The sequence below is a fragment of the Tasmannia lanceolata genome, unplaced genomic scaffold (assembly GCF_043159265.1).
Source record: "Tasmannia lanceolata isolate RefF3 unplaced genomic scaffold, GAP_Taslan_0.1 ptg000015l, whole genome shotgun sequence".
Taxonomy (NCBI): Eukaryota; Viridiplantae; Streptophyta; class Magnoliopsida; order Canellales; family Winteraceae; genus Tasmannia; species Tasmannia lanceolata.
In genome coordinates this window covers 51,090,842-51,118,659 of record NW_027518692.1, presented here as the reverse complement: position 1 = coordinate 51,118,659, position 27,818 = coordinate 51,090,842, and the positions used below count along the sequence as shown (strand labels likewise).

Below are 27,818 nucleotides of genomic sequence, written 5' to 3'. Positions count from 1 at the left end.
CCCCGGTAGGATTGTTCGCACCACTTGAACCTGAATTGACGTCAAAAACCGTTAAAGTCTATTCAAGTTACCCTTCTTTTTTTACGTCAATTCACGTTAAATGGAGCGGATTATCCTGGAGTGGGTGCGAATATATCAGCTCCCAAAAAGTGTACAATAAAAATAAAAATAATATTATTTTAATAAAAAGCAATCCTAAATATGCCAAAAAATTCCCCTCATTTGTCCAACGAGAAAAGGGTCGGGCATAGGTCCGATTTTCTAGGGTTTCGACATCAATTCGATCCCCTCTATTTTATTTTAATAAAATTTAGTACTTTTTTCCCAAACCCAATTCACAAATCAGATTTTGCCCTAAGTTTTGATCTCTGAATTCAAATCTGAGAACTTTCCTGGTTGGATTTTGTGACATTTTTTTTTTTTTTCCAAATAGGCAAGATGAATTTTTCTTATGGTGTGATTGGATCAAACATTGCCTCGAATTACAACATACATTGTTCTGATTCTCGAATTATCAATGTTTTGAAGGAAAATCTTTGATTTTCTTTTTTCTTTTTCATTTCAAAATTTTGTTTTTCTTCCGAAGTTGGAAATTGATGATATGCCAAGATAGAAAACATGGTCGAGACACGAACGCTTATGCGGTTTTCTAAGAATTCTTTCAGATGGAATGGCAGATCAGGAGCGTGATATCGAGCAAGTGAGTTTCTAATTAAAATCTCCCTCCTTTATTTTTGTTAAATTCATTTTCATTGGTGTCTTTTTTTCTTTTTTCTTTTTTTTCAAATTATTGGCATTGCTCTTTAGACATTTAATTTTACTTGATTGTTTTACATTCATTTTCATTAGTGCCTTGTTTTTTTTTATTATTGGCATTGTTCTTTTATACATCTAATTTTACTTGGTTGTTTTACATACGTATATTTTAATTCCGGGTTTGGGATAGAATATGAATGATTTCAAATTGCCAAAAGCTCCATAAAGCATCCGGCGAGGCCCTTTAAACCTGTCCCATACCAGGCTAGGTCCCACCCAATTCCGTACCTAGGTGGGCCCCACTCAGGACCCTAATATTCCACCACGCTTCTGCATCCACCATTCTCGGCGGCCCACATTGCCCCCACTTAGGACTCTATGATTCCACCATGCTTCCACATCCACCGTTCTTGGCGGCTGCCTACATTGCCCCCACTCAGGACCGTAACATTCCACCATGCGTCCGCATATGCCATTCTCGGCAGCCCATTTTGTGACAACTTTCACTCTGGCCTTTTTTTGCTAGGCAGCCCTTTCCGTAAGTCCCCCCCTGGCCGCTCACTCTGTGGTAACTTTCACTCTAACGGCTTCACTCTGGCTTTTTTACAAGGTAGTCCTCTCCACAAGTCGCCTCTTTCATGACTCGAACACGTGACGTGGTGGATGCTTTGATACCAAATGTTAGGTACCTAACCTAAGCTAGGCCCTTTAAACATGTGCCATACCAGGCTGGGTCCCACATAATTCCATACCTAGGCGCACCCCCCCACCCCCCACACTCTAGAAAGCAATCAATTGAAAGCAACCAGAAACCGTAACATTGTTGGTCAAATTTGTTTTCTTGAACGCCCATCAAGAAAATTACTCTTTTTGAGAGAATCTTTGTATTTCTGATATGTTGGATAAAACAAGGGAAAGGGGGGCTAAAGTTCTCAATGAACTTTGTGAGGCTGGCAAATATCAGTGTGTGGCACTTCGGAGGATTAGTCCTAGTGCCAAACTCGTATTTTCCGCCCAACTACTCCAAAACTGCTACAGAGGCTAATCTGATAATAGTGGTGGGTAGCTTCCTTATGAAAGAGGAGAGCACTTTGAGTGCAGGTTGAGGAAAAGGATGTCAAATTTCCCTTGAGAGAATCAATCACCTTTACATCATTGCCTTCCTTCTTAAAGTGGTTCCTTGGAGTGTAAATTTTTGTCATCGGGTCCATAACACCAAGTGTTATCGTGTAAGATATTCATGTCATACTCTTATCATCATAGAAAGCAACACCATAACAAACCCACCCATGTGTAACTCTTCTGTTGCTACTACCATCAAGTTCAAGTATACGGGGACCTTGAGGAGGTGGGCTCTTTAAAGGTTGTTGGCGTGTGGCACGAGTTTGATCTTATTCAGTCAGGTCAATTGATCATATCTACTAAAACAATGGTTTCATAGGATGATACCAGTTCATTCGATGATTGGTGTGCTCTCATTAAGCATTTCCTTAAAATTTTGCTTATTTTCTATTGCATTTCCCCCCTTGTACAATGATGTATTAAAAAAGATTAATAATTGGGAATATGAGTTGTAAATTGCCGCCAGGAAAAAGAGAGCCCATTTTGAGAGAGCTGATCGGCCTCCTCTCTTTGTATGGGATCGTAGTTGCTCAAGCTAACAATGTAGATCTACCATCTCCTAGTCAAACTCAAGAAAAGAAGAGAGAAGGAGGGGATTGCCAGTTGAGTCAATAACCTCTTTTTGCTTTTTCTTTCTCGTCAAGGTCTCTCACTTCACTCACTTTTATGTCCCCTTTTCCCTTTGTTAAAAATGCAAGCTCCATGCCGTATCCGGGTGGTGAATCTGAGGCTCAACTTGACCTGATGGACAATGCCAGCTTAAATTCTCCATGACTCTTTGCTTGCCAAGCGTCACCAAGAGCTGAAGGTTCCTCAGTTGATCCATCACTACAGTTTCTATGACTTATGGCTGGTCAAACAAAAAACTCAGCTCTCCAACTTTCTTCAATCCTTCCAAAACTTGTCTACATGGTGAACAAGAAAACAGAATAGTTATCAATCCAAACACTAAGTCTGTAACAGAATGTATTGGACTATAAATATGTGATCTAGCAGAGAATGAATTAAATATAATCTTCCATTACGTACCCTTTCACTCTATCTCTAAAGTTAGTGAGTTGACGTAAAATCTATCTTCGAATCTTCAAAAGCAATTAAAATTACTTCTATTGTCTTCTTCAGCTTCAAGCCTGAAAAATGTAAGAGTAAAAGTAACAAAACACCCTTCAAGTGCAACGTAAACATTTTCTTCCACCTAAAAAATTGATGCTCCCTTTTAGCACACCTTTTTTCTCACCAAAGATGCACATGCTCATTACCGTCAATAAGAATTCTCTGTACTTGATTTCGATTTTTGAATCATATCCTCGATAAATCACTAGTACTTCTAATGCCTTTAAATATTCTTTTCAGAGGACAGAAACATCTGTCAAATATATCAAACACTATGTAGTCTGATCCTCCTCTCCGTTTCACAAGAAATTTCTTTGAATCATTTTCAAGCTTTTAGCCAGTGAGGTAGGATCTGTTCATTTTTCCCTCCAAAAGATGTCATGCATTTGTTATACATGGAAGTTACAATTATTATAATGATCATTTCTTTTATAGTAAATCTATCCTTTGAGATCCATGTGCAATGCAAATGCATATGAATCATAGTTTCCAGGACCCTTTCAGGTCATTGTACCTGCTTCACGTAAAATTGTACAGATACCTGTTTCCTAATCATTTCCTTAAAATGTAGGGAACTCCTTTCCTATTTTATTAGAAATTACTTGGTTTCTTAAGTTCCAACTTTCTTTTCTTTTCTTTTTTTTTTTTTTTTTTTTTTTTTTTTTTTTTTTTTTTTTTTTGAATTCCAACTTTCTATTTCATGTGGCAATCTATTTTATGTTTTTCTTTAATTCAAATTGGGTCAATGGATTACAAAATAGGAATTTATATTGACACCAAGTTTAGGCATCTTCACCTTCACAAATTGTCTTATTTTATTTGCTTTTATTTCATTATATATGATCAACTGACCTGCCTTTCAAGCCTAATTTCAAGGGTGTCTACCAACTTCTTACAGAAATACCAAAATTTTATATAACCGTTCAAAAAAAAAAAAATTGTTATTCTTATAAATTTTCATAGCATCATGGCTCTTGAATCCTGTTCCGTATATTTCACAAGAATATTTTATATCAATTTATCTTGTTTTCCTCACTAAAACTTGAGTTTATCTGATAACTATTAAATTTGGGGTTAAATGATTTTTGATAATGATGTTTTGAGATATTAAGAAATCGGACTATGCAAGAGATTGAGAGGCCCGAGAGAGTAGAAATAGAACCAAATTAGCACATCTGTTATTGTTGTTATGTGTGCATATTATGATTTTGAGAAAATGTTTTATTTCTTCTTGCAAAATAATTGCTTAAAAGTAAAACATATTGGCAACTCTTCTCAAGTCTGCTTGCCTATACCCAGCCATGCTTCCTTTACTTGCCGTCATCCTTTACTTGGCATCATTCCTGTTTCTAGCAGTCATGGCATAATTATATTAACTCTTTAGATCTTACTGAGTCTGATCTCATGCATAAGAGAGATTTATTTACATTTTTAGGATGATTCGGACAAATGGCTAGAAGTTTATATATTTTACTGTGCATATTTAGTATTCTAATATTTGCTCAAATGAACTAGAAGATGGTCATTATCTACTCGATTCAATTTGTCTTGGTTCAAATCAGTGTGTGTAAGAAATTTAAGAGAGGTTTTTTATGTCGAAAGTATTAATCAATGCGAACTTGAATTCCACTTGCATAATGTCTAGTAATTTTGTTAGCAAAATAAGAAGATTTATGAAAATGCCTTTTGGTGTATCAAGTGCTTTCTTCACATTGTGTTTTTAAGATACACTTTAAATAAAAGTGATTTATTATGATTACTAGATGCTGTTCTATTGCTTAATGTTTTATAAATTTGACTGTTTTGAAGGCACTTATTGCTTTGAAGAGAGGTACTCAGTTAATCAAGTATAGTCGGAAAGGGAAGCCTAAACTTTGTACATTCAGAATCTCTCCTGTGAGTTATTAGATTATGTTTTGGGTTATGAGATTCAAATTCGCTTATACTTTGCATTCTTTTTGCATATTTATATTCTAACCCTTTTGTTACTCATTCATGGATTACGACATTTTTGTCTACGGCATATAGTCTCTGACAAGATACTCCCAAGAAAGTGGAGATTGCAGACACAGATAGACATTCATGTGTACCCAATGCTTGTATGTATGTGTTAGCATGTGTACACCACCGCCATGATGACATTATTTTGACTTTTGAAAAAATCCATCAATATAAGTCATAAACCTAGAGTTACCAAGAAACATAAGAACTCACCTAATGCATGCCTCAACTTTTTTTTCTAAGAACCTCTCTTTTTCTCGCTCTAATTTTTAGGATGCATGCCTCAAAATCTTTCTACATGTTCTCTAAGAAAGTACCTTGTCTCTTTCTTTCCCCGATTTTTGGGATGCATGTCTAAAAAAACTCTTCCTCTCATTCATGGTTAGTTTAAGCATTTAAGAATCTGAGTACGGAGGTGCTATAAGGAGATAAAATCCATGATATCTCACGGAGGGAAAGTACCATGGTGGGTGTAATTATGTTATCGATCAAACGAATAGGATCATCTGATTGATACCGTCTTTTGCACCGTGCCCTTTCATTGATGCGGCTCAACATTTGGTTATTTCCCATCACTAGCCACTATAAACATGTACAGTTGGGAACTTGAGATTGATAGGGCCAATCCATCTTTCTCCTGGCTGGTGAACTTGTATTTTGATTACACACATTGTAAACTCCACTAAATATTAGATAATCAAACAAAGTAGCACGAAAATTAGGCTCATATTTTCGGCATTGTCATCTTCCACACAACAATTATTTAGGCGACCAACTAAAGCATCTTTGGAAATGCATATGAAAAAAATTACAAAACTAAAAGAATAATCTCTCTCTCTCTCTCTCTCTCTCTCTCTATATATATATATATATATATATATATATATGAGAAAACGGTTCCTACACATGGATCATCCCAACCCTACGATTTGTGGAGGTAAAATGGATGTCTTTAAACCTTCACAAATTAGTCCATTTTTTGCCTCCACAGTTCGAATGGTTAGGATGATCCTATGAATCTAATTTTTGTGGACACCCTATCTATGAGAGGGCTTTAAAAATGAATGGTTTGGATCACCCAAATAATGTGGCCCCCACTGTATTTTAAGCTAGTGTGTAGATAACTTATCTACACATGTGTGTAGGAACCGTTCTCTCTCTCTCTCTCTCTCTCTCTCTCTCTCTCTCTCTCTCTCTATCTATATATATATATATATATATATATATATATATATAGATAGAGAGAGAGAGAGAGAGAGAGAGAGAAAACATTTCCTACACACTTGTGTAGGTAAGTTACCTACACACTAGCTTAAAATACAGTGGGGGCCCACATTGTTTGGGTGATCCAAACCATTCATATGAATGGTCCTCACATAGATAGGGTGTCCACAAAAAATCAGATCCATAGGATCATCCCAACCATTCAAACTATGGAGGCAAAAAATGGACTAATTTGTGAAGGTTTATACACGTCCATTTTACCTCCACAAATCGTAGGGTTGGGATGATCCTATGGATCTGATTTTTTGTGGACACCCTATCTCTGTGAGGACCATTCAAATGAGTGGTTTGGATCGCCCAAACAATGTGGGCCCCCTATGTATTTTAAGCTAGTGTGTAGGTAACTTACCTGCACAAGTGTGTAGGAAATGTTCTCTCATATATATATATATATATATAGAGAGAGAGAGAGAGAGAGAAAAGTGTAGCTACACACTCGTGTAGCTAACTTAGCTATACACTTGTGCTTAAAATACAGTGGGACCCACATTGTTTGGGTGATGCAAACCATTCATTTAAGGGGCCCTCACATAGATAGGGTGTGCCCAAAAAATCAGCTCCATAGGACCATCCCAACCCTACGATTTGTGGAGGCAAAAATGGACATGTAAAATCCTTCAGAAATCTGTCCATTTTTGCCTCCACAGTTTGAAGGGTTGGGATGATCCTATGGAGCTGATTTTTTGTGCACACCCTATCAATGTGAGGGCCTATCAAATGAATGGTTTGGATCACCCAAACAATGTGGGCCCACTGTATTTTAAGCCATCGGTGTAGCTAAGTTAGCTACACGAGTGTGTAGCTTCACTTTCCTCATATATATATATATATATATATATATATATATATCATGTTGAAGTATAAATGATTAAATAACACCAACTCTAATAGCTTAAGCTTTTGGAGTAATTGGTTTTTTCACTATGTATTAGAGCTATTGCCTCACAGCAGGTCCTGGGTCTCGTGGTTCAAGACCCAAACAGCTCCCCGATATTAAAATTCCATGTGTACTGCAGACCCAAAAGAGGTGCCACATGTGCCACAGGTATGGCCAGGCCATACATGAGGAGGGTTGAAGTATAAATGATTAAATAACACCAACCCTAATAGCTTAAGCTTTTGGAGTAATTTGTTGTTTCACACATCATACATATATACTATGTGTAAAGAGAAGCTCCTCCATACTTTTTACTTTTTTAGGGACTTGTTCAAATTGATTTTCTAAGTAGTGGGAGAAGCGACCTTCTCACACCCTTATAAAATTTATCTACCATATTATTTCCCTCATTTACTCCAAGGTACTCTCTCTCTCTGTCCCATATACTCCAAAATTATGTCTCTCAAACTATCTATATTGCCCTCTTTTGAGTCTCTTTATCTCCCCTCTCTCTAAACCGCCTACCCACCCTACTTTCTCATCTGTCTAACTTTTCACACCCCCAAAAAATCGTAAATGTAACGCCCCGGATTTTTCTTGAAAATACCAACTCGGTGCGTAGAATAATATGACATCATCTTTCTCAAAAACTTTCATTATTCTCAAACACTTTCATTATTCCCAAGATCTCAAATACGTTTAGAGGATTTACAGAAATTAGGTCTAACTTATTACATCGTAATTCAAGACATAGTTGATACACATTTAAAACATAATTGTTCTTTAGAACAGTTCTGCATTCAACTCTAGCATTCCTCATCTTCCATCTATACTTCACCTGGGTTTTGGAACCATAAAACAAGGAAAAGAAGGGGGTGAGCTCAAATAGCCCAGTAGGGTATAAACAACAAGTGATGTAGAATTGTCAAGCTCATAAGAACATGATATTTTGCAGATATGACATCTCATATGGAAAGAAAGAATAAGCACAACAGGCTTTCCAAACGTATAGAGAAAACTTTTAGAACTTGATATCAAGATATATAGACTTCATTAAGCATAGATGCTTTCATTCATAGCCATATCTCGGCTCATTTATAGCCATACCTCGGCTCATAATCCTCTAGATTTACACTCTCTAGAGTCGTCATTACCCACGTGCACATGGAGGACTATAACGCGTCCATCCGTCATCATATCATAACTCAGTCCATATTCAGAATTAGGGTATCACAAGATAAACCCTAAACATAAACATATCTCATTGAAACAAGTTTCGGGGAAGAAAAACCTTTATATCAGCAAAAGAGAATCAATAGATAGGCAACCCTTACCTCAAAAACATAAGGCAACCCTTACCTCAAAAACATGAAAGGAACACTCCTTACTTCAAATATAGCAAAAGAGAATCAATGAGAGAATCAATGATAGGGGACCCTTACTTAAAAGAGAATCAATGATAGAAAACCCTTACGACCCTTACCTCAGTTTTCTGGTTACAGGTTTGTTTGAGCTTACACCTTGGAGTGAATAACTTGTAAATATTCTAATTTGTATCAAAGTCATGTTTTAAGATCATGTGGACCCCACATGCACTATTCATGTGGACCCCTCATGTTACTATTCATGTGGACCCCACATGTTACTATTTATGTAGACCCCACATGTAAATTCATGTGGACCCCACATGTTACTATTCATGTGGACCCCACATGTTACTATGCTCAGCAGGTTTACCATTCTTTGATTTCGTTTATTTCTTGGCTACTATGCTTAGCAGTTCGCCTATGCTTAGCAGTTTGCCTTTCTGTTCTGAAAGTTTACTTACGGTTACTATGCTTGCATTTCACCGTTCAAATAAGAGGGTAAAACTTGCATAATCTATAGCGAGTTATCGCCTCTTATGCATGTTTTATCCTGATTTACATAGATGGATATTTACATAGGTGGTAGAACCAACCATTTACTTTACGGTTACTATGCTAGCATTTCACCGTTCAAATAAGAGGGTAAAACTTGCATAATCTATAGCGAGTTATCGCCTCTTATGCATGTTTTATCCTGATTTACATAGATGGATATTTACATAGGTGGTAGAACCAACCATTTACTTTACTTTACGGTTACTATGCTTGCATTTCACCGTTCAAATAAGACTTGCATATAAAAGAAATACTTTAACTATTGAAAGATTTACCTTCTCCTCTCTCAGATTTCCTTTTCCTTCTCCTCTCTCAGATTTCCTTTTCCTTCTTCTCTCTCAGATTTCCTTTTCCTTCTCCTCTCTCAGATTTCTTTTTTTTTTTTTTTTTCTCCTCGTCTCGAGCCTCTATTTATAGCCTTAACCTGAATTATTATATTATTATTTTATTTATTATTTTATTTGCATGAACAGTAACTTGAATTATTGTATTATTAGTTTATTTGCTTGAATAGTAACTTGAATTATTGTGTGGGACCTACTTGTTGTGGGACCCGCTGGTGGTAGGACCCGCTGGTGTGGGGCCCGCTGATGTGGGACCCGCTTGTATGGGGCCCGCTGGTGTGGGATCCGCTTTTGAATAGTACTCTGTAGGTCCTACTGTGAATAGTATTTTTACATAGTGCATCTCAATAGTGAACTTGCATAGCATTTCTTGCATAGTAATTTTACCGGTTCTTACATTCTACCCCCCTTAAAAAAATTTCGTCCTCGAAATTTCTTGCTTGCCTTTCTCTGCGTGGCCTGCCACGTCCCCTCCTTGCCGCAGCCTCTATTGCAAAATTCTGTTCCTGAGTCTCCGCCATCTTCATATCATAGGATCACATTAGTAATCTAAATTATAACTTATCTTAAAAGCATTTAGATCACAAAAATCATAACTAGCACAAGTTCTATATTTACCAACGACTATTGGTATACTTAACATCTTTTAACATAACATTTAGATAGGGTAAAATCAAATCCTATCTTTTTGAATCCTAATTTCCAAAACCGACTAAATTTCGCTTTGATACCAAATGTAACGCCCCGGATTTTTCTTGAAAATACCAACTCGGTGCGTAGAATAATATGACATCATCTTTCTCAAAAACTTTCATTATTCTCAAACACTTTCATTATTCCCAAGATCTCAAATACGTTTAGAGGATTTACAGAAATTAGGTCTAACTTATTACATCGTAATTCAAGACATAGTTGATACACATTTAAAACATAATTGTTCTTTAGAACAGTTCTGCATTCAACTCTAGCATTCCTCATCTTCCATCTATACTTCACCTGGGTTTTGGAACCATAAAACAAGGAAAAGAAGGGGGTGAGCTCAAATAGCCCAGTAGGGTATAAACAACAAGTGATGTAGAATTGTCAAGCTCATAAGAACATGATATTTTGCAGATATGACATCTCATATGGAAAGAAAGAATAAGCACAACAGGCTTTCCAAACGTATAGAGAAAACTTTTAGAACTTGATATCAAGATATATAGACTTCATTAAGCATAGATGCTTTCATTCATAGCCATATCTCGGCTCATTTATAGCCATACCTCGGCTCATAATCCTCTAGATTTACACTCTCTAGAGTCGTCATTACCCACGTGCACATGGAGGACTATAACGCGTCCATCCGTCATCATATCATAACTCAGTCCATATTCAGAATTAGGGTATCACAAGATAAACCCTAAACATAAACATATCTCATTGAAACAAGTTTCGGGGAAGAAAAACCTTTATATCAGCAAAAGAGAATCAATAGATAGGCAACCCTTACCTCAAAAACATAAGGCAACCCTTACCTCAAAAACATGAAAGGAACACTCCTTACTTCAAATATAGCAAAAGAGAATCAATGAGAGAATCAATGATAGGGGACCCTTACTTAAAAGAGAATCAATGATAGAAAACCCTTACGACCCTTACCTCAGTTTTCTGGTTACAGGTTTGTTTGAGCTTACACCTTGGAGTGAATAACCTGTAAATATTCTAATTTGTATCAAAGTCATGTTTTAAGATCATGTGGACCCCACATGCACTATTCATGTGGACCCCTCATGTTACTATTCATGTGGACCCCACATTTTACATTCATGTGGACCCCACATGTAAATTCATGTGGACCCCACATGTTACTATTCATGTGGACCCCACATGTTACTATGCTCAGCAGGTTTACCATTCTTTGATTTCGTTTATTTCTTGGCTACTATGCTTAGCAGTTCGCCTATGCTTAGCAGTTTGCCTTTCTGTTCTGAAAGTTTACTTACGGTTACTATGCTTGCATTTCACCGTTCAAATAAGAGGGTAAAACTTGCATAATCTATAGCGAGTTATCGCTTCTTATGCATGTTTTATCCTGATTTACATAGATGGATATTTACATAGGTGGTAGAACCAACCATTTACTTTACAGTTACTATGCTAGCATTTCACCGTTCAAATAAGAGGGTAAAACTTGCATAATCTATAGCGAGTTATCGCCTCTTATGCATGTTTTATCCTGATTTACATAGATGGATATTTACATAGGTGGTAGAACCAACCATTTACTTTACTTTACGGTTACTATGCTTGCATTTCACCGTTCAAATAAGACTTGCATATAAAAGAAATACTTTAACTATTGAAAGATTTACCTTCTCCTCTCTCAGATTTCCTTTTCCTTCTCCTCTCTCAGATTTCTTTTTTTTTTTTTTTTTTCTCCTCGTCTGCGAGCCTCTATTTATAGCCTTAACCTGAATTATTATATTATTATTTTATTTATTATTTTATTTGCATGAACAGTAACTTGAATTATTATATTATTAGTTTATTTGCTTGAATAGTAACTTGAATTATTGTGTGGGACCTACTTGTTGTGGGACCCGCTGGTGTGGGGCCCGCTGATGTGGGACCCGCTTGTATGGGGCCCGCTGGTGTGGGACCCGCTTGTGTGGGACCCGGTTTTGGTGGGACCCGTGTGGGGTCCGCTGATGTGGGATCCGCTTTTGAATAGTACTCTGTAGGTCCTACTGTGAATAGTATTTTTACATAGTGCATCTCAATAGTGAACTTGCATAGCATTTCTTGCATAGTAATTTTACCGGTTCTTACATTCTACCCCCCTTAAAAAAATTTCGTCCTCGAAATTTCTTGCTTGCCTTTCTCTGCGTGGCCTGCCACGTCCCCTCCTTGCCGCAGCCTCTATTGCAAAATTCTGTTCCTGAGTCTCCGCCATCTTCATATCATAGGATCACATTAGTAATCTAAATTATAACTTATCTTAAAAGCATTTAGATCACAAAAATCATAACTAGCACAAGTTCTATATTTACCAACGACTATTGGTATACTTAACATCTTTTAACATAACATTTAGATATGGTAAAATCAAATCCTATCTTTTTGAATCCTAATTTCCAAAACCGACTAAATTTCGCTTTGATACCAAATGTAACGCCCCGGATTTTTCTTGAAAATACCAACTCGGTGCGTAGAATAATATGACATCATCTTTCTCAAAAACTTTCATTATTCTCAAACACTTTCATTATTCCCAAGATCTCAAATACGTTTAGAGGATTTACAGAAATTAGGTCTAACTTATTACATCGTAATTCAAGACATAGTTGATACACATTTAAAACATAATTGTTCTTTAGAACAGTTCTGCATTCAACTCTAGCATTCCTCATCTTCCATCTATACTTCACCTGGGTTTTGGAACCATAAAACAAGGAAAAGAAGGGGGTGAGCTCAAATAGCCCAGTAGGGTATAAACAACAAGTGATGTAGAATTGTCAAGCTCATAAGAACATGATATTTTGCAGATATGACATCTCATATGGAAAGAAAGAATAAGCACAACAGGCTTTCCAAACGTATAGAGAAAACTTTTAGAACTTGATATCAAGATATATAGACTTCATTAAGCATAGATGCTTTCATTCATAGCCATATCTCGGCTCATTCATAGCCATACCTCGGCTCATAATCCTCTAGATTTACACTCTCTAGAGTCGTCATTACCCACGTGCACATGGAGGACTATAACGCGTCCATCCGTCATCATATCATAACTCAGTCCATATTCAGAATTAGGGTATCACAAGATAAACCCTAAACATAAACATATCTCATTGAAACAAGTTTCGGGGAAGAAAAACCTTTATATCAGCAAAAGAGAATCAATAGATAGGCAACCCTTACCTCAAAAACATAAGGCAACCCTTACCTCAAAAACATGAAAGGAACACTCCTTACTTCAAATATAGCAAAAGAGAATCAATGAGAGAATCAATGATAGGGGACCCTTACTTAAAAGAGAATCAATGATAGAAAACCCTTACGACCCTTACCTCAGTTTTCTGGTTACAGGTTTGTTTGAGCTTACACCTTGGAGTGAATAACCTGTAAATATTCTAATTTGTATCAAAGTCATGTTTTAAGATCATGTGGACCCCACATGCACTATTCATGTGGACCCCTCATGTTACTATTCATGTGGACCCCACATGTTACTATTTATGTGGACCCCACATTTTACATTCATGTGGACCCCACATGTAAATTCATGTGGACCCCACATGTTACTATTCATGTGGACCCCACATGTTACTATGCTCAGCAGGTTTACCATTCTTTGATTTCGTTTATTTCTTGGCTACTATGCTTAGCAGTTCGCCTATGCTTAGCAGTTTGCCTTTCTGTTCTGAAAGTTTACTTACGGTTACTATGCTTGCATTTCACCGTTCAAATAAGAGGGTAAAACTTGCATAATCTATAGCGAGTTATCGCCTCTTATGCATGTTTTATCCTGATTTACATAGATGGATATTTACATAGGTGGTAGAACCAACCATTTACTTTACGGTTACTATGCTAGCATTTCACCGTTCAAATAAGAGGGTAAAACTTGCATAATCTATAGCGAGTTATCGCCTCTTATGCATGTTTTATCCTGATTTACATAGATGGATATTTACATAGGTGGTAGAACCAACCATTTACTTTACTTTACGGTTACTATGCTTGCATTTCACCGTTCAAATAAGACTTGCATATAAAAGAAATACTTTAACTATTGAAAGATTTACCTTCTCCTCTCTCAGATTTCCTTTTCCTTCTCCTCTCTCAGATTTCTTTTTTTTTTTTTTTTTTCTCCTCGTCTGCGAGCCTCTATTTATAGCCTTAACCTGAATTATTATATTATTATTTTATTTATTATTTTATTTGCATGAACAGTAACTTGAATTATTATATTATTAGTTTATTTGCTTGAATAGTAACTTGAATTATTGTGTGGGACCTACTTGTTGTGGGACCAGCTGGTGGTAGGACCCGCTGGTGTGGGGCCCGCTGATGTGGGACCCGCTTGTATGGGGCCCGCTGGTGTGGGACCCGCTTGTGTGGGACCCGGTTTTGGTGAGACCCGTGTGGGGTCCGCTGATGTGGGACCCGCTTGTGAATAGTACTCGGTAGGTCCTACTGTGAATAGTATTTTTACATAGTGCATCTCAATAGTGAACTTGCATAGCATTTCTTGCATAGTAATTTTACCGGTTCTTACAGTAAACCCCACCCTAGTATCTATCTCTCTTTCAAAAACTGCCCACATCATCTACTTTCCAATGAAATACACCTTGTAGCCATCACCCATCTCTCTTTCCCAGTAATATAAGAACTCCATGAATAATGAATCCTCCATTCATCCCTCTCTCTTTCTCCATGGTTTTCCTTCTCCTGAGGTTGTTTATGTTAGGTGAAGAAGTTTCCCCAGAAGAAAATCTTTGCAGCTTGATAAAGATTCAAAGTCTACAGGAGAACATGGTATGCATCAATAATTCAAAAAAAAAAAAAAAAAACTAGTATGCATCATCATTCAGTTGTTCTTTCCGCTCCTCAGTAGTATATATACACGCACACTCTATTGTTATGATAACGTCATTGTCCTGTTCAATTTACACATTTGTAATTTTTCTGTTAAAGGCCGTTAAAATTCCCAAAAAACTCCCATCGGATCTAGTTTTGGGAACCCGGGTCCTGCTGGGATTGGGGGCGTACTTAGAGATGAGAAGGGTGTGGTGAAATGGGCTTCCGCGGCTCCCATCGGAGTGGCAGATTCTAGTGAGGCTGAGGCGTGTGCGGTCCATCAAGGCTTAAAGTTTCTTCTGGGGGAAGACCTTAACAGAGTGGTGGTTGAGGGGGACTCGCTTAATGTGATTCGATGGTTGTCAGGCTCTCATCTTTGCCCTTGGAGGTTTGCGGATATCTTTGATGAGATCAAAGACATAGTGGGCGGGTCGCATATATCTTTTCGCCATATCAGGAGAACAGCTAATGGTGATGCGGATAGGTTGGCCAGGATGGGGGTTCAACTGGAGTGTTTGCACCAGTTTGACTTCCTCCCGCCTTGATTTTTTTCTTTCTTTCCTGTTTTATTCTCTGTATAGTTGTATTCTCTGTCCTTTTCTTTTCTCCCTTTCTATATTTTGCTTTTGACCATCTCAGTCCTTTCTCTAATGAAATTTTTTTTTCAAAAAAAATAAAAAATCCCAAAAAGCTATCAACAGCCAATAAACCTGTTTAATGAAGTGAGCACTGCTATTATCAAAACAAGGGGCGTAGATTATCATGTCCCTAATATGTATATGTGTATATGTATATATATTATTGTATATATATATATATATATATATATATAAATATATTATTGTATATATATATATATATAAATATACAATATCATACATATTATATAGGGAACTTTCATGGGACTCCCTTCTTTAGATATTGGCACTCTCTTTAATGTTCTTTTCTCTTATTGGCTGGTAGACTACTTAGAGAAGCTTTGAAATAGAGCAGTGCCAATAGCAAAAGAAGGAAGTTTGGTTGTCATTTAGGAAATGATAGTTTTGATAATAATACCTCTCATGTTTTTTTTTTTTTTTTTGTGAATTAAACATATAATTTAATGGAAGATCACATCTCTTTAATATTCACTTCTCTTATTGTTCTCTATTTCCCTTTGAAGACCACATCTATTAGCACTAAACAGAATTATTTAACGTTTAAACACAAATTGATCCTGAATTAAGTACTACTGGTAAACATGGACTTTGAATTAAATTTTGAACCTTTTTTTTTGCTAATACATCTTGTTTTGAACTTCAACCTTCTTCATTTGGAAATCTACTTTGGACATATATTTGTAGCTCTGATTATGTCAGTGCCTAATATACCATTCTATTTACAGGATGAAACAACACTAATATGGTTTTCACGTAGTCATCAAAGGAATCTGAGGTTGGCTATCGTCTCAAAGATTATACCTGGACAGAGAACCGTGAGTCTAACCCTGTTAGGAGTTACATGATGTTTGCGTAATGATTTCACCTGTTCTCTCATATGGGTGCTATCTTGAATTTTCTATTTTTATCCAAAGTCAATTACAAAAAAATTATTTTGTTTGCTTGCTCTCTACAGGCTGTTTTTAGGAGATATTTATGCCCAGAAAAGGATTATTTGTCATTTTCTCTTCTCTATAATAATGGCGACCGATCTCTTGATCTGGTTAGTGAAATTTACATATTTGTTTTATTTTCCATACGTTAATACATGTTGGTATGTTAATTACCTTTTAATTTTTCCTACTTAATAGATTTGCAAGGACAAAGTCGAGGCAGAGTTGTGGTTTGCAGGCCTTAAAGCTTTGATTTGTACAGGTCAACGTAGACGTTCTAGGTTTGATGGTTCTGATGTGAGTTTGTATTCCTACCTAAGCTAGTCATGATTGTGCAATTGTGCCTCTTATTATTATTATTTTTTGAATGGTTATGATTGTGCCTCTTATTCTTTTTCCAATTTCTTATTATTATTTGTAGTCTATTATGATTTATTAAATGTACTACACGCACCACACGGGAGCATTTTCCACTAATCAGATAGTTCCTTCAGCCTTTTACAATTTGAAACTTGAAACAGTGACAGTACTAGCACCTTCTTGGTTCAGGGAGAAAAAGCTTGCATTGGTAGAATCTAGTCTTAGTTGTTAATTCCATTCCGTTCTGTCCGGGACGGACTAAATATTTCTTTCAAATCTGAAAAACGGAACAAAATACCCATATATTCCGTTTCGGCTAGAATTTCTATAAATCTGGTCCATTTCGGTCCGTTCTGGAGCACACTTTTTTAAATTACAGAATTACCCTCGAATGGCTATATTTTGATTTGACTGTTTTACCATTATTTTTGTCAATCTTTTACTGTTTCATAGCCATTTGAAAGATATTTTTGTCTTTTTGGCTCCTTAAACAAAAAACCATATACACATCCATCTAAGCTCTCATTTTCTTCACTTCTTCTGCACACCATAGTTTAAAAATCCCCTTGTCATAAAAAACCCTCCCAATTTGACTCCCTTTTACTGGGGCAGTGCTCTTGTCCGAGTGCGTGTTTTGCCCTACAAAGCCAATCAAATCTTCATTGACTCTCTCAAGTTATAACCGCATTAGCCAAGTACTCAGCCACATTAACCGAGTACTCGATCACATCATGCCGAATTAACTAGGATTTGCTTTGGCTGCATATTGGCCATGAATTTCAGATTTCGGTTGGGACAGAAATCTGTGAATTTCAGATTTCTGGTTTCATTTCGGCCAAAATTTTGAAACTTTCTGCCGAAATGACCGAAATTTTTTATTTTTATTTTTTAAAATCGGTTTCGGTAAGGACTGAAACCAAAATTTAAAACCTTGGTTTTGACCCACATCCACGTCTTGAAATACTGCTGGAAACTATCTCTCTCTCAATTCCTTGTAAGTTCTACTCATTCCTACTCATCATCTCACTTCTTCTACGCAATTCCTTGTACTCAACTCGAAGGGTATTTTCAGCATCAAAAGCCTTCTAAGGGTGTTTTCAACATCCAAAAGAATGCATGGAAGTGGAGGATCCCTTCACAGCCATATACAATGCATACATAGTATGTCACAAATATCTCCGATATTTTCAAAATATAGCGTTTTTATTGCGAGATTTTGATAAAACGACAAAATCCCGAACTAATCCCGAGATTTTAAAAATAAAGCGATATTTTTGTTTTTATCATAAAATATCCCGATAATATCGCAATATTATCCTGATATTTTTATGAGATTTTTATTTATATTCTTCTTAAAATTAATATTTTTATATATTTTTTAAATAATTTTATTTTTACCGTTTATTTGCCGATATAAACCCGAAAACATTAATAAAAATTAATATATCCCGAGATTTTCCCTTGCCGAAAAATTCCTGAGAACGACATTTGTGACATATACATACATATTCGAAAGAGGTACCTTGTATACCTTAGTTGCATCTATTGATATATTGTAATAAATTTAATGTTTTAAGCAATAAAATGTGTTTTTTGTTAAATTTGGTTGATATAATGGTTTCACATATTTTTCCAACAATTTTCCGTTTTTTGGATTTCTTTCAACTTTTAACTATTAAAAAATTTCTATGGTTATAGTTTGTTTTCCGAAACGAAATGCTAAAACGACTGAAACACCGTCTCACTTTGGTGGTTTAGTTGAGACTTTTGGGGGGAAATGTAGAAACTTATTCTACTCAAGGAAAACTTATAGATCTGATAGAAACCTTCATTTTTGTATTACTAAATGGTTCTTTCTTGGGTTCGAAAAGACTGAGTTGTATGTTGAACTCAATTTGAATCTCAAACAAGATGAGTTGACTCACTGAGTTTTTTTAAACCTTGCCAACAATAATAAATTCTGCTTCCGTGTCCTTTTTTCATTTATGAAAAATGATAAAGTCTCGTACTGAACATATGCCATTCTTTATGTACAACAACATCAGCATTTGATTAAATTCATGTTTTTTCTCTCATAACTGTGGCCTTTTGTTTTCAGGATGGTGGAGACTTCATTCAAGACAATCGCCCTTTCAGTGCAGCACTAGAGGCAACTTCAAGTATTTCTTGGAATCTTAACACGAAGGCCTTGGTTGGTTTTTGTGCGCGTGAACCTTCTTTGAATTCGGCAAGGTCAGATGTTGGGTCAGACCGTGCAAATATGCAACTAAGATCAAGTAACGGTGATGGTTTCCGAATTAGTGTGTCAAGTGCCCCTAGCTGTTCAAGTCATAGTTCCGGACCAGATGACTGTGAATCTTTAGGCGATGTTTATGTCTGGGGAGAGGTTTGGTATGATGGGAGTTTAACCGATGGATCTGTCAACTCTTTCGGTTCCAAAACTGATGTGCTTCTTCCTAAGCCTTTAGAGTCAAATGTAGTCTTAGACGTTCACCAGATTGCTTGTGGTGTTAGGCATGCTGCCCTTGTTACGAGGCAAGGTGAGGTATTTACTTGGGGTGAGGAGTCTGGAGGGAGACTTGGCCATGGAAATGATATAGATATTAGTCGTCCTCAACTTGTTGAGTCCTTGTCTGTTAGTAACATGGATTATGTTGCATGTGGAGAGTATCATACATGTGCTGTATCTATGTCTGGTGATGTATTTTCTTGGGGAGATGGGACCCACAATTCTGGTCTTCTTGGTCATGGAACTGGGGTCAGCCACTGGATACCTAAACGAATTACTGGTCCTCTAGAAGGACTTCAAGTGTTGTCTGTCGCATGTGGCACATGGCATTCCGCATTGGCAACATCTAATGGAAAGCTATTTACATTTGGTGATGGGACATTTGGTGTTTTGGGTCATGGTAATCGGGAAAGCCTTGCGTACCCTAGGGAAGTTGAGTCGTTGACTGGGTTAAAGACTATTAAGGTTGCATGTGGGGTATGGCACACTGCCGCTATTGTTGAGGTTATAGGACACCCTGGTGGAAACATTTCATCTAGGAAGTTGTTCACTTGGGGTGATGGAGATAAACACCGTTTGGGTCATGGCGACAAGGACCCACGGTTGGTTCCAACTTGTGTTTCATCTCTTATTGACTACAACGTCCACCAATTGGCCTGTGGACACAGTATGACTATCGTCCTTACAACTTCAGGGCATGTTTTTACAATGGGAGGTACTGTTTATGGACAGCTGGGCAACCCTCAATCTGATGGTAGGGTACCCTGTTTGGTACAAGATAGATTGGTAGGTGAATTAGTTGAAGAGATTTCATGTGGGGCATACCATGTTGCTGTCTTAACAACAAGAAGCGAAGTATTCACATGGGGGAAAGGTGCCAACGGGAGACTGGGACATGGGGATATTGAAGATCGGAAATCACCTGCTCTCGTTGAAGCTTTAAAAGATAGACATGTTAAAAGTATATCATGTGGGTCGAATTTCACAACAAGTATATGCATTCATAAGTGGGTTTCAAGCGCAGACCAGTCACTATGCTCAGGGTGTAGACAAGCATTTGGATTTACTCGAAAAAGGCACAACTGTTATAACTGTGGGCTAGTACACTGCCATGCTTGTAGTTCAAAAAAAGCTTTGAAAGCTGCCCTGGCTCCAACCCCAGGCAAACCACATCGTGTATGCGACTCTTGTTATTCAAAGCTTAAAGCATCGGAATCCGGTGCAGCCTCTATTGCTGCTAGGAAAAATACAGTCCCGCGACGCTCAATTGATACAAGGGAGAGGTTAAACAGAGGAGAAATAAGGTCTTCAAAGATTCTATTATCTCCTAACACAGAGCCTGTTAAGTATGTTGAAGTTAAATCAGTTAAGCTGGGGATGAAATCTGGTTCTCTTTCGTTAATCCGTGCTTCCCAAGTTCCATCGTTGCTACAGTTGAAAGATATTTCTTTTCCAAGTTCCCTGAGTGCACTTCAAACTGCTTTAAAGCCAATCGTCACATCAGGACCACAACAAGTAGTCAATTCAAGGCCTACATCTCCATACTCAAGGAGGCCAAGTCCTCCGCGTTCTGTAACTCCTGTATATTCTAGAAGTATCATCGATAGCCTAAAAAAAACAAATGAGCTTTTGAACCAGGAAGTATTGAAATTGCAAACCCAGGTAAGTCTTGAATTTCCATCCCTCGCTCTACTTCTAACTATGGTTTTAAATTTCTCCAAAATTTCGGATTTCGGTTGGGACCGAAATCTGTGAATTTTGGATTTGATTTCGGCCGAAATCTTAAAAATTTAGGCCGAAACAACTGGAATTAAAAAAAAAAAAAAAAATCAGTTTTGGTAGGGACCGGAACTGAAATTTAAAACCTTGCTTCTTACATATGCTCAGCTACTTCTTATTGATTCATAGATAATGGATATTTGACTGTTCAGTTGCACATTTAGTATAAGTTAGTTCCTCCTTTATTTACTGTGAGTGGCCTCCAGGTTAAAGGTTTAAGACAAAGGTGTGAAATCCAAGATATGGAGGTGCAGAAATCAGAAAAGAAAGCTCAAGAATATGCTTCATTGGCTGAGGAAGAATCTTCTAAGTGTTCTGTTGCAAAGGAATTAGTCAAGTCCCTCTCATGTCAGGTATTATAATTGACCTTATCACATATTTATTGGATATGTTCATATTACATTATCTGTTTTGAATCTTTAGCATTCAGTATGCTGTGTTATGTGGTATTGATGCATGTCAACACAGACTGATACGTTTGTTGACATATAGTGTAATGTAATGAGGCCACAAAGTATAAAAGAATTTTTGTCTTCTTTTTTATTCATATAATACACTAAGAATCGTGTGCAAGCATACATGATACACCCAAGAGTCTTTTCTCCCTTCCCTCTTTCTTTCCTTCTCCTTCCTTCTACAACCCCTAGATATCATTGGATCATTTGCAACACAGTATCAGAGCAAGGGAGCATTGACTGCATTGCTCGCTTTATAGGTGAGACTCATAATTGCTGATGTCACCTTCTGTACTGCTGACATCAGCAGTCGTATAATCAGGTTTGCGTGAAAAAGTTCAATCAGGTAGACGAGTGAAGAGGCTAATTTATCTTTGCTTTTTTTTTTTTGGAATCCGATTGAGATGTCCTAAAGCCATTCAAATTTAAAATGAAAAAAAAAAAATGATGGTTTTGTGTTAATCAAGTGGCAGCAAGGCTTTGCAAGTTTTCTTTTTCCGATGATTTATTGGATCCATTCATGTCATTTTTTTATGGAGAATACAAGGAGATAATCTCATATAGATCCATTAAGTATTGAAAATGCTTGGTTATTTTTTGTCCCCATATTTCCTCCCTTGCCTTTTTTTTTCCTTGCCGTATTCCCATTCCAAACATAGTGGATGGACATGAAATATTGTCGGGGTCTGAGATAAAATATGATGGATGTTGACACAGGACTGTTTTATGGGTCTCTAATGCATTTGTTCGCCCTCTATGCTTAGTTTTTGGAGAGTAGTCTCCTAAGTAGAACGTCTCTGGGTCCCGGTAAATTTTTCTGTGGCCTTACAAATGTCTGTAATTTGTCGACGCATTGATATATCTGCAGTTACAACTAATCCTAGTGGTGGATCAGCCATGGGTACTCACTACTGTAAAGGTGGACGGGACAAATTATTCTTGAGTGGGCTCATTCCACTAAGATGTAATTGTGGTGGTGGTGGTTTGGGGGGTCGGGGGGGAAGGAGTTAGGCGATTATCAGCCCTTTCAGTGGGATGTTAAATGGGAGGTGGACACCTTCATTGTTATGACTTGTTTATTGCATTCTATGATACCCCACATCAGTACGGGATACTTTTTCTTGGAAACAACAAAACAAATTTGGGATTTTGTTGCTCAAATATATTCACAGTAGAAAAACATTGCTCACATGTATCACCTCCAGCAAACTGTGCCCCACATGTCTCGGGGGGAGAATATTTTGCTGCCCCGCATAGTATGTGGGAGGAGTTATGCCATTATTACGCCCCTTCAGTGGGAAAACGCTAACGGTGCCTAACAATTGAAGAGGCATGTGGAGCATCAACATATATTCAAATTTATAGAACGATTGAGATATGAGTTTGAAGACAAATGGAATACATCGGTTTCAAATGAAAATTTCTGTAGAATTTTCATAAAATAATGGAAACGTATGGAAAAATATGCCATTGATGGACATTTAAGATGAAACTTTTGGAAGTGCTAGAATAAGCACAAATACACACTAAAAAACATCATAATAAAAAAATACTAATAATTGTTCGATAATATCAAATACTGAAGTACGTTGTGACGTGTTGTCGCATATGTTTGATAATTCAGCACACACCAGATTTCACATGTAATTCATATAAATATATAGTACATATAGTACATTTTACATGCTATGCATAAATATAATTATGTAATACATTATCATGCCCCACGCCCTTGGACCCGAATATCCCATGGTGTGGCCATCAAAATTCTTCTATACATCAAAAGCCTATCAAACTTTTTCTCGCACAAAACATCATTGCATATTTACATTATATACAGATTGCCTATAAACAAGAATATAAACTATTGTCATTTCCTTCAGAGTCTCACAAAAAGTCTCCTCACTACCTGCGTCTGAGGATTCAGACATTTACAACAACAACAAAAATCAAGGGAAAGAGTGAGCTAGACAGCTCAGTAAGTAACTAAGCTATATTCTATAAGAACTTACACGCCCTGCCCATGATGCATGACTACTCATGACCAGTTAAAACAGAATCATACCACATAATAACAACACAATATTTGGCCATGTATGATGTACATCACTCTTAAACATTTCACCTCCCACTGAACACAAGTTCATAACAAAGAAATTCTCAATGGAATCAATCAACAGAATAGTAGAACATCAACCTGTATAACTCCAACATGTATAACCCCATCTAGAGCACACACATACAGAATGGAGCTCCAAGATTCACCAAACAATTCACACGTATAACCACATTTTCGACTCACACGCACGCATCTCATCAGGATGTGGTATCACTTGATAGGCAGTGGCCTTACGTAAGATGTGATCCCTTGTGCTATTTTAACAGGGACGATATTACCCCTCTGGAGGACCCAATTTGAGGCAACCAATCAATCAGATGACACGATATCATCAAGGCACACCCTTCAGATAAACGGTGGATTTGTGCAAGCCACGATTTCTAATGCCATGGCGAAGACAATCACCTCACTGGAGGACCAAATACTGGTGACTAATAATCAGCCAAGGCAACTAGGAATCACACCATCTTATCACCAAGATGTACCTCTTCAAATGATACCTTACTGGAGGACCCAATACAAGTAGCCAAAGAATTAAAGCGGGGGACTCCCCCGACTCGACTCCCTTTTACCTCGGCTGCTTTCTTGTCCAAGTCCGTGTTTTGCCCTACAAAGTCGATCAAAACTCCTTCAACTCTCTCGAGTTATGACCGCGTCAACCGAGTACTTGAACGCAGCATGACGGTTCCGACCCACATCCACATTTTGAAATACCGGTATCAATAACAATTTCAATTACCTATTGTACGCAATGCTAAATTTATTCCAGAGTAACAAAATATTTACAATAACCAAAGTTTAGGACTAGTTCATAAAATCAGTAATCTTAGAAATATCAATAATGCCATCGATCTCTTGACTTCTATAGGTTTTTCGGACTTCCATGGAATTCCACGAAGTGCTTCCACTTTTGTGGGCAGGCTATACCAAAACCAACATTTGAAGCCTTGGTATTGAGGTAGCTTGATCTAAGTGCAGTATTAGTCTCTAACAAATGAAGTATATTGTACTGGCAAAGATGGGTTTGTTAGGTACTAAACCAGTTGATAGTTGATTCTCTTATTCATTCAAAAACTAAGTTATTATAGAATCGAGTAGAGTTCTTTGATGATCTAGGTTGATATAGTCAGGTTGTTGGGAAGCTTATCTATTTGAGTACCACTAGTCCTGGCGTTGCTTATGCAGTTAGTGTGGTAAGCGAGTTCATGGATCACCATAATTCCCATTGGCAAGCAATTAGTGGCATCTTACAATATATGAAAGGTGTTTCAGGTAAATTGATTATTTTTAAGCCCAAAAGTTAGTTATTCTGATGTTGATTGGGTAGGATCTACCTCTGTTAGGTCTACCATTGGATATTGCAACTTCTCTCTCGGTACCTTGGAAAAGTAAATATAATAGTGTAGTGGCTAGATCAAATGCAGAGGCTAAGTACGAAGCGATGGCTCACACTACATTTGAGTTAATGTCACTGAAAACTATTATAACTGAGACGAGTTTTAAGGTTGAGGTATCGATGAAGATGTATTGTGGGAACCAGGCAACAACCCCAATACTGAGCAATTCATTATTTCATGAGGTGATTAAACATGTTGAAGTTGATTGTCTTCGGGAAAAGATCTCAAGTAAACATATTTGTACTTCAAGTGTGAGGTCAGAAGATCAGCCATTGGACATATTTGTAGAGGCTCTTGGTTGAAGTTAGTTGTTTTATTTGTTCCAAGCAGGGTATGGATGATTTCCGTGCTCCAGATTGAGAGGGAGTTTTGAGTGTAGACTGTGTTTTTATTGGTGTATTTTATTTTTTTAGTGGTCAATTTTATGGGTTATGATTTAGCCCATTATCATTAATGGCGTTCATATAATTTTTTCAGCACCTTTATATTTGTCAGCCAATGGATTTCATGGGATTGGATTTCCAAATTTGCGAACTCAATTCTCCCTCTATCTTTCTTCTCCTTTCCTTTTTCTATATTTAGACTCCCAAGGGATGAAGATTTAAATTAGATGTATTTTATGCAAGTAATACTAGTAATTAGTTGAACCCTCCAAATTGAGGCTAGGTCATTGGAAGCCCAGGGACCTAGATCCATTATTGCTGCACTTTTATAAATTTATCTCAAATAAGAACCTGCTGCGACCTAGATCTTGGTTGTCCATCTTTAGCTTTCTAACATGACATGCAATGAATTGTACTATATTATGGGTACAACAAAAATTACTCCAAACACATTCTATTTCTTTAATTATGCTGTGTGAGTTTATGAAAGATAATTGACTCATGCTAATTAAACCATTTATTGATTCTCTTTTACATGTTATTCAGCTGAAGGATATGGCAGAGAAGTTACCCCCTGGAGTTTATGACGTTGAGAACATAAGAGCCATGGATGTTCAAGTAGAACCTCTACTGAAAAGTAATGCTAGGGTCGCATCACAACATTCTCTTTCCTTGGCAATTGATTCTTTAAAGTATGACCAACAAAATTCTCTTGATAAATCTCTCCTAACCAATGAAGGTTCTACTAGTGTCCACGATCAGGGGATGGATTGTCCTTCTGATGGTTCCGTAGTTTCGGACTTATCACAGAGTAATAGATCAGCTGTTTCTGATACAGAGGAGGCTATGGCCCACCGGAACATAGAGAATGACTCAAGATCCCTTAATAGTTCTACAATAAGATATAGTGATGGAGTGGAATTGATTGATCGATTCGAATCTGGCGTATATGTAACTGTGGTTCAATTTCGCAATGGAGCCCGAGAGTTAAAAGGAGTCAAATTCAGGTACTTGCCCACTCACCTACCTGCTCCCTTTTGCTTGCATAGCATGAAGATACCGCCAATTCAATGTTACATAGGACCATATTTCCATTGTAACATTTTCATTGTCATCACTTGTCACTATTCCAATATCTGCTAGTATTTCTGAAATATAAAGCAGTGCGACATCTCTATTACATGCCACCATATTGTGCTAAACGATATTAACATAATGTTTCCTATTAGTTGGCCATTTCTTCGAGGAAACCCGCGTCATTTTTCGTTAAGGAAAACAACCATGTAAGAAAAGGTTAAAACCATTAAAAAAAAGGTGGTATGGCCCCATTGCCACATAAAGCGATAAATGGCTGCTGCACTCATTTAACATGGCCCACTTTTATAATGTATTGAAATTTTAATACAATGTGATGATGCCAGGGTGGTCCTTAACACCAAATTGGTTAGCCATTACTAGCTTTAGCTACTTAAACATGGTTTTATTGTTTCTGTATTTGACCTTATTTATAATGCATGTGCAGGCCTGAAAGGTTTACCTCGCAGCAGGCGAAAGTGTGGTGGAAGGAAAACAAAGACAAGGTATATAAAAAGTACAATCGGCCTGGAACGGACAGTGCTCCAACTGGATCATCCGCAATTGCGGGACCCACTGAAGAAGAAGATGAAGCTTCATCTTCCCAATCTTAGTTCTGTAACTTAGATTATAAAGTCAGTGACAAAGAAAAAATCGGCGCGTTAGAAAGGATACTGTTCTCAAATTGCCCTTAGTGTGGACATAGAGAATACAAGTTGGAGAAGTAATTTCATTCTGAAAGGGTGACAAAGAAAGAATCCATTATGAGCAATAAAAAGAACCCTTATTAGATAGTGGGAGAGGCTGGTGAGACGAAAAGCATGTGTTTTTTAGGCATACAGGCATGTAATTTTTTTAATTCATTTTTTCTGTAGCATTTAATTTGCTTGTTACAATTGCACTGTACAGTCGAAGGGCTTTCTAGTACAAAATTCTTTGCTCTGTAAAGCTCTGTAAAATTCTTTGCCCTGTACTTGTAAAGGGCATGTATCCTTTTTTTGGATTTAAATTCGACAATCTTTGGTACGAAAAATATGTATTTATTGTTCAAAAAATGTGTGCATGATGGCAGATTATTATCTATAATGTGTGCATGATGGCAGATTATTATCTCTCTCTCTCTCTCTCTCTCTCTCTCTCTCTCTCTGTAAATAAATGCTCAAA

The 27,818-nt window shown here is 37.1% G+C and overlaps 1 protein-coding gene across 1 annotated transcript; it reads left to right on the top strand.

Moving 5' to 3' along the window:
* Positions 1–223: 223 nt before the first annotated feature.
* LOC143892266 (PH, RCC1 and FYVE domains-containing protein 1-like) lies at positions 224–27,687 on the top strand. Its single transcript, XM_077396758.1, has 9 exons — positions 224–700; positions 4,801–4,887; positions 16,372–16,461; positions 16,602–16,688; positions 16,777–16,875; positions 19,037–21,109; positions 21,433–21,579; positions 26,127–26,587; positions 27,103–27,687. The coding sequence occupies exons 1-9, from the start codon at positions 671–673 to the stop codon at positions 27,266–27,268; spliced, it is 3,240 nt and encodes a 1,079-aa protein (XP_077252873.1). The 5' UTR covers positions 224–670; the 3' UTR covers positions 27,269–27,687.
* Positions 27,688–27,818: the final 131 nt, after the last annotated feature.

Bases quoted from the DNA above. Each gene is read 5' to 3' on its own strand.
- LOC143892266 (XM_077396758.1), top strand. From the start codon at position 671: ATGGCAGATCAGGAGCGTGATATCGAGCAA. The intron at 4,888-16,371 runs GTGAGTTATTAG...TTCTATTTACAG, and splicing joins GTACATTCAGAATCTCTCCT to GATGAAACAACACTAATATG. The intron at 16,876-19,036 runs GTGAGTTTGTAT...TTTTGTTTTCAG, and splicing joins CTAGGTTTGATGGTTCTGAT to GATGGTGGAGACTTCATTCA.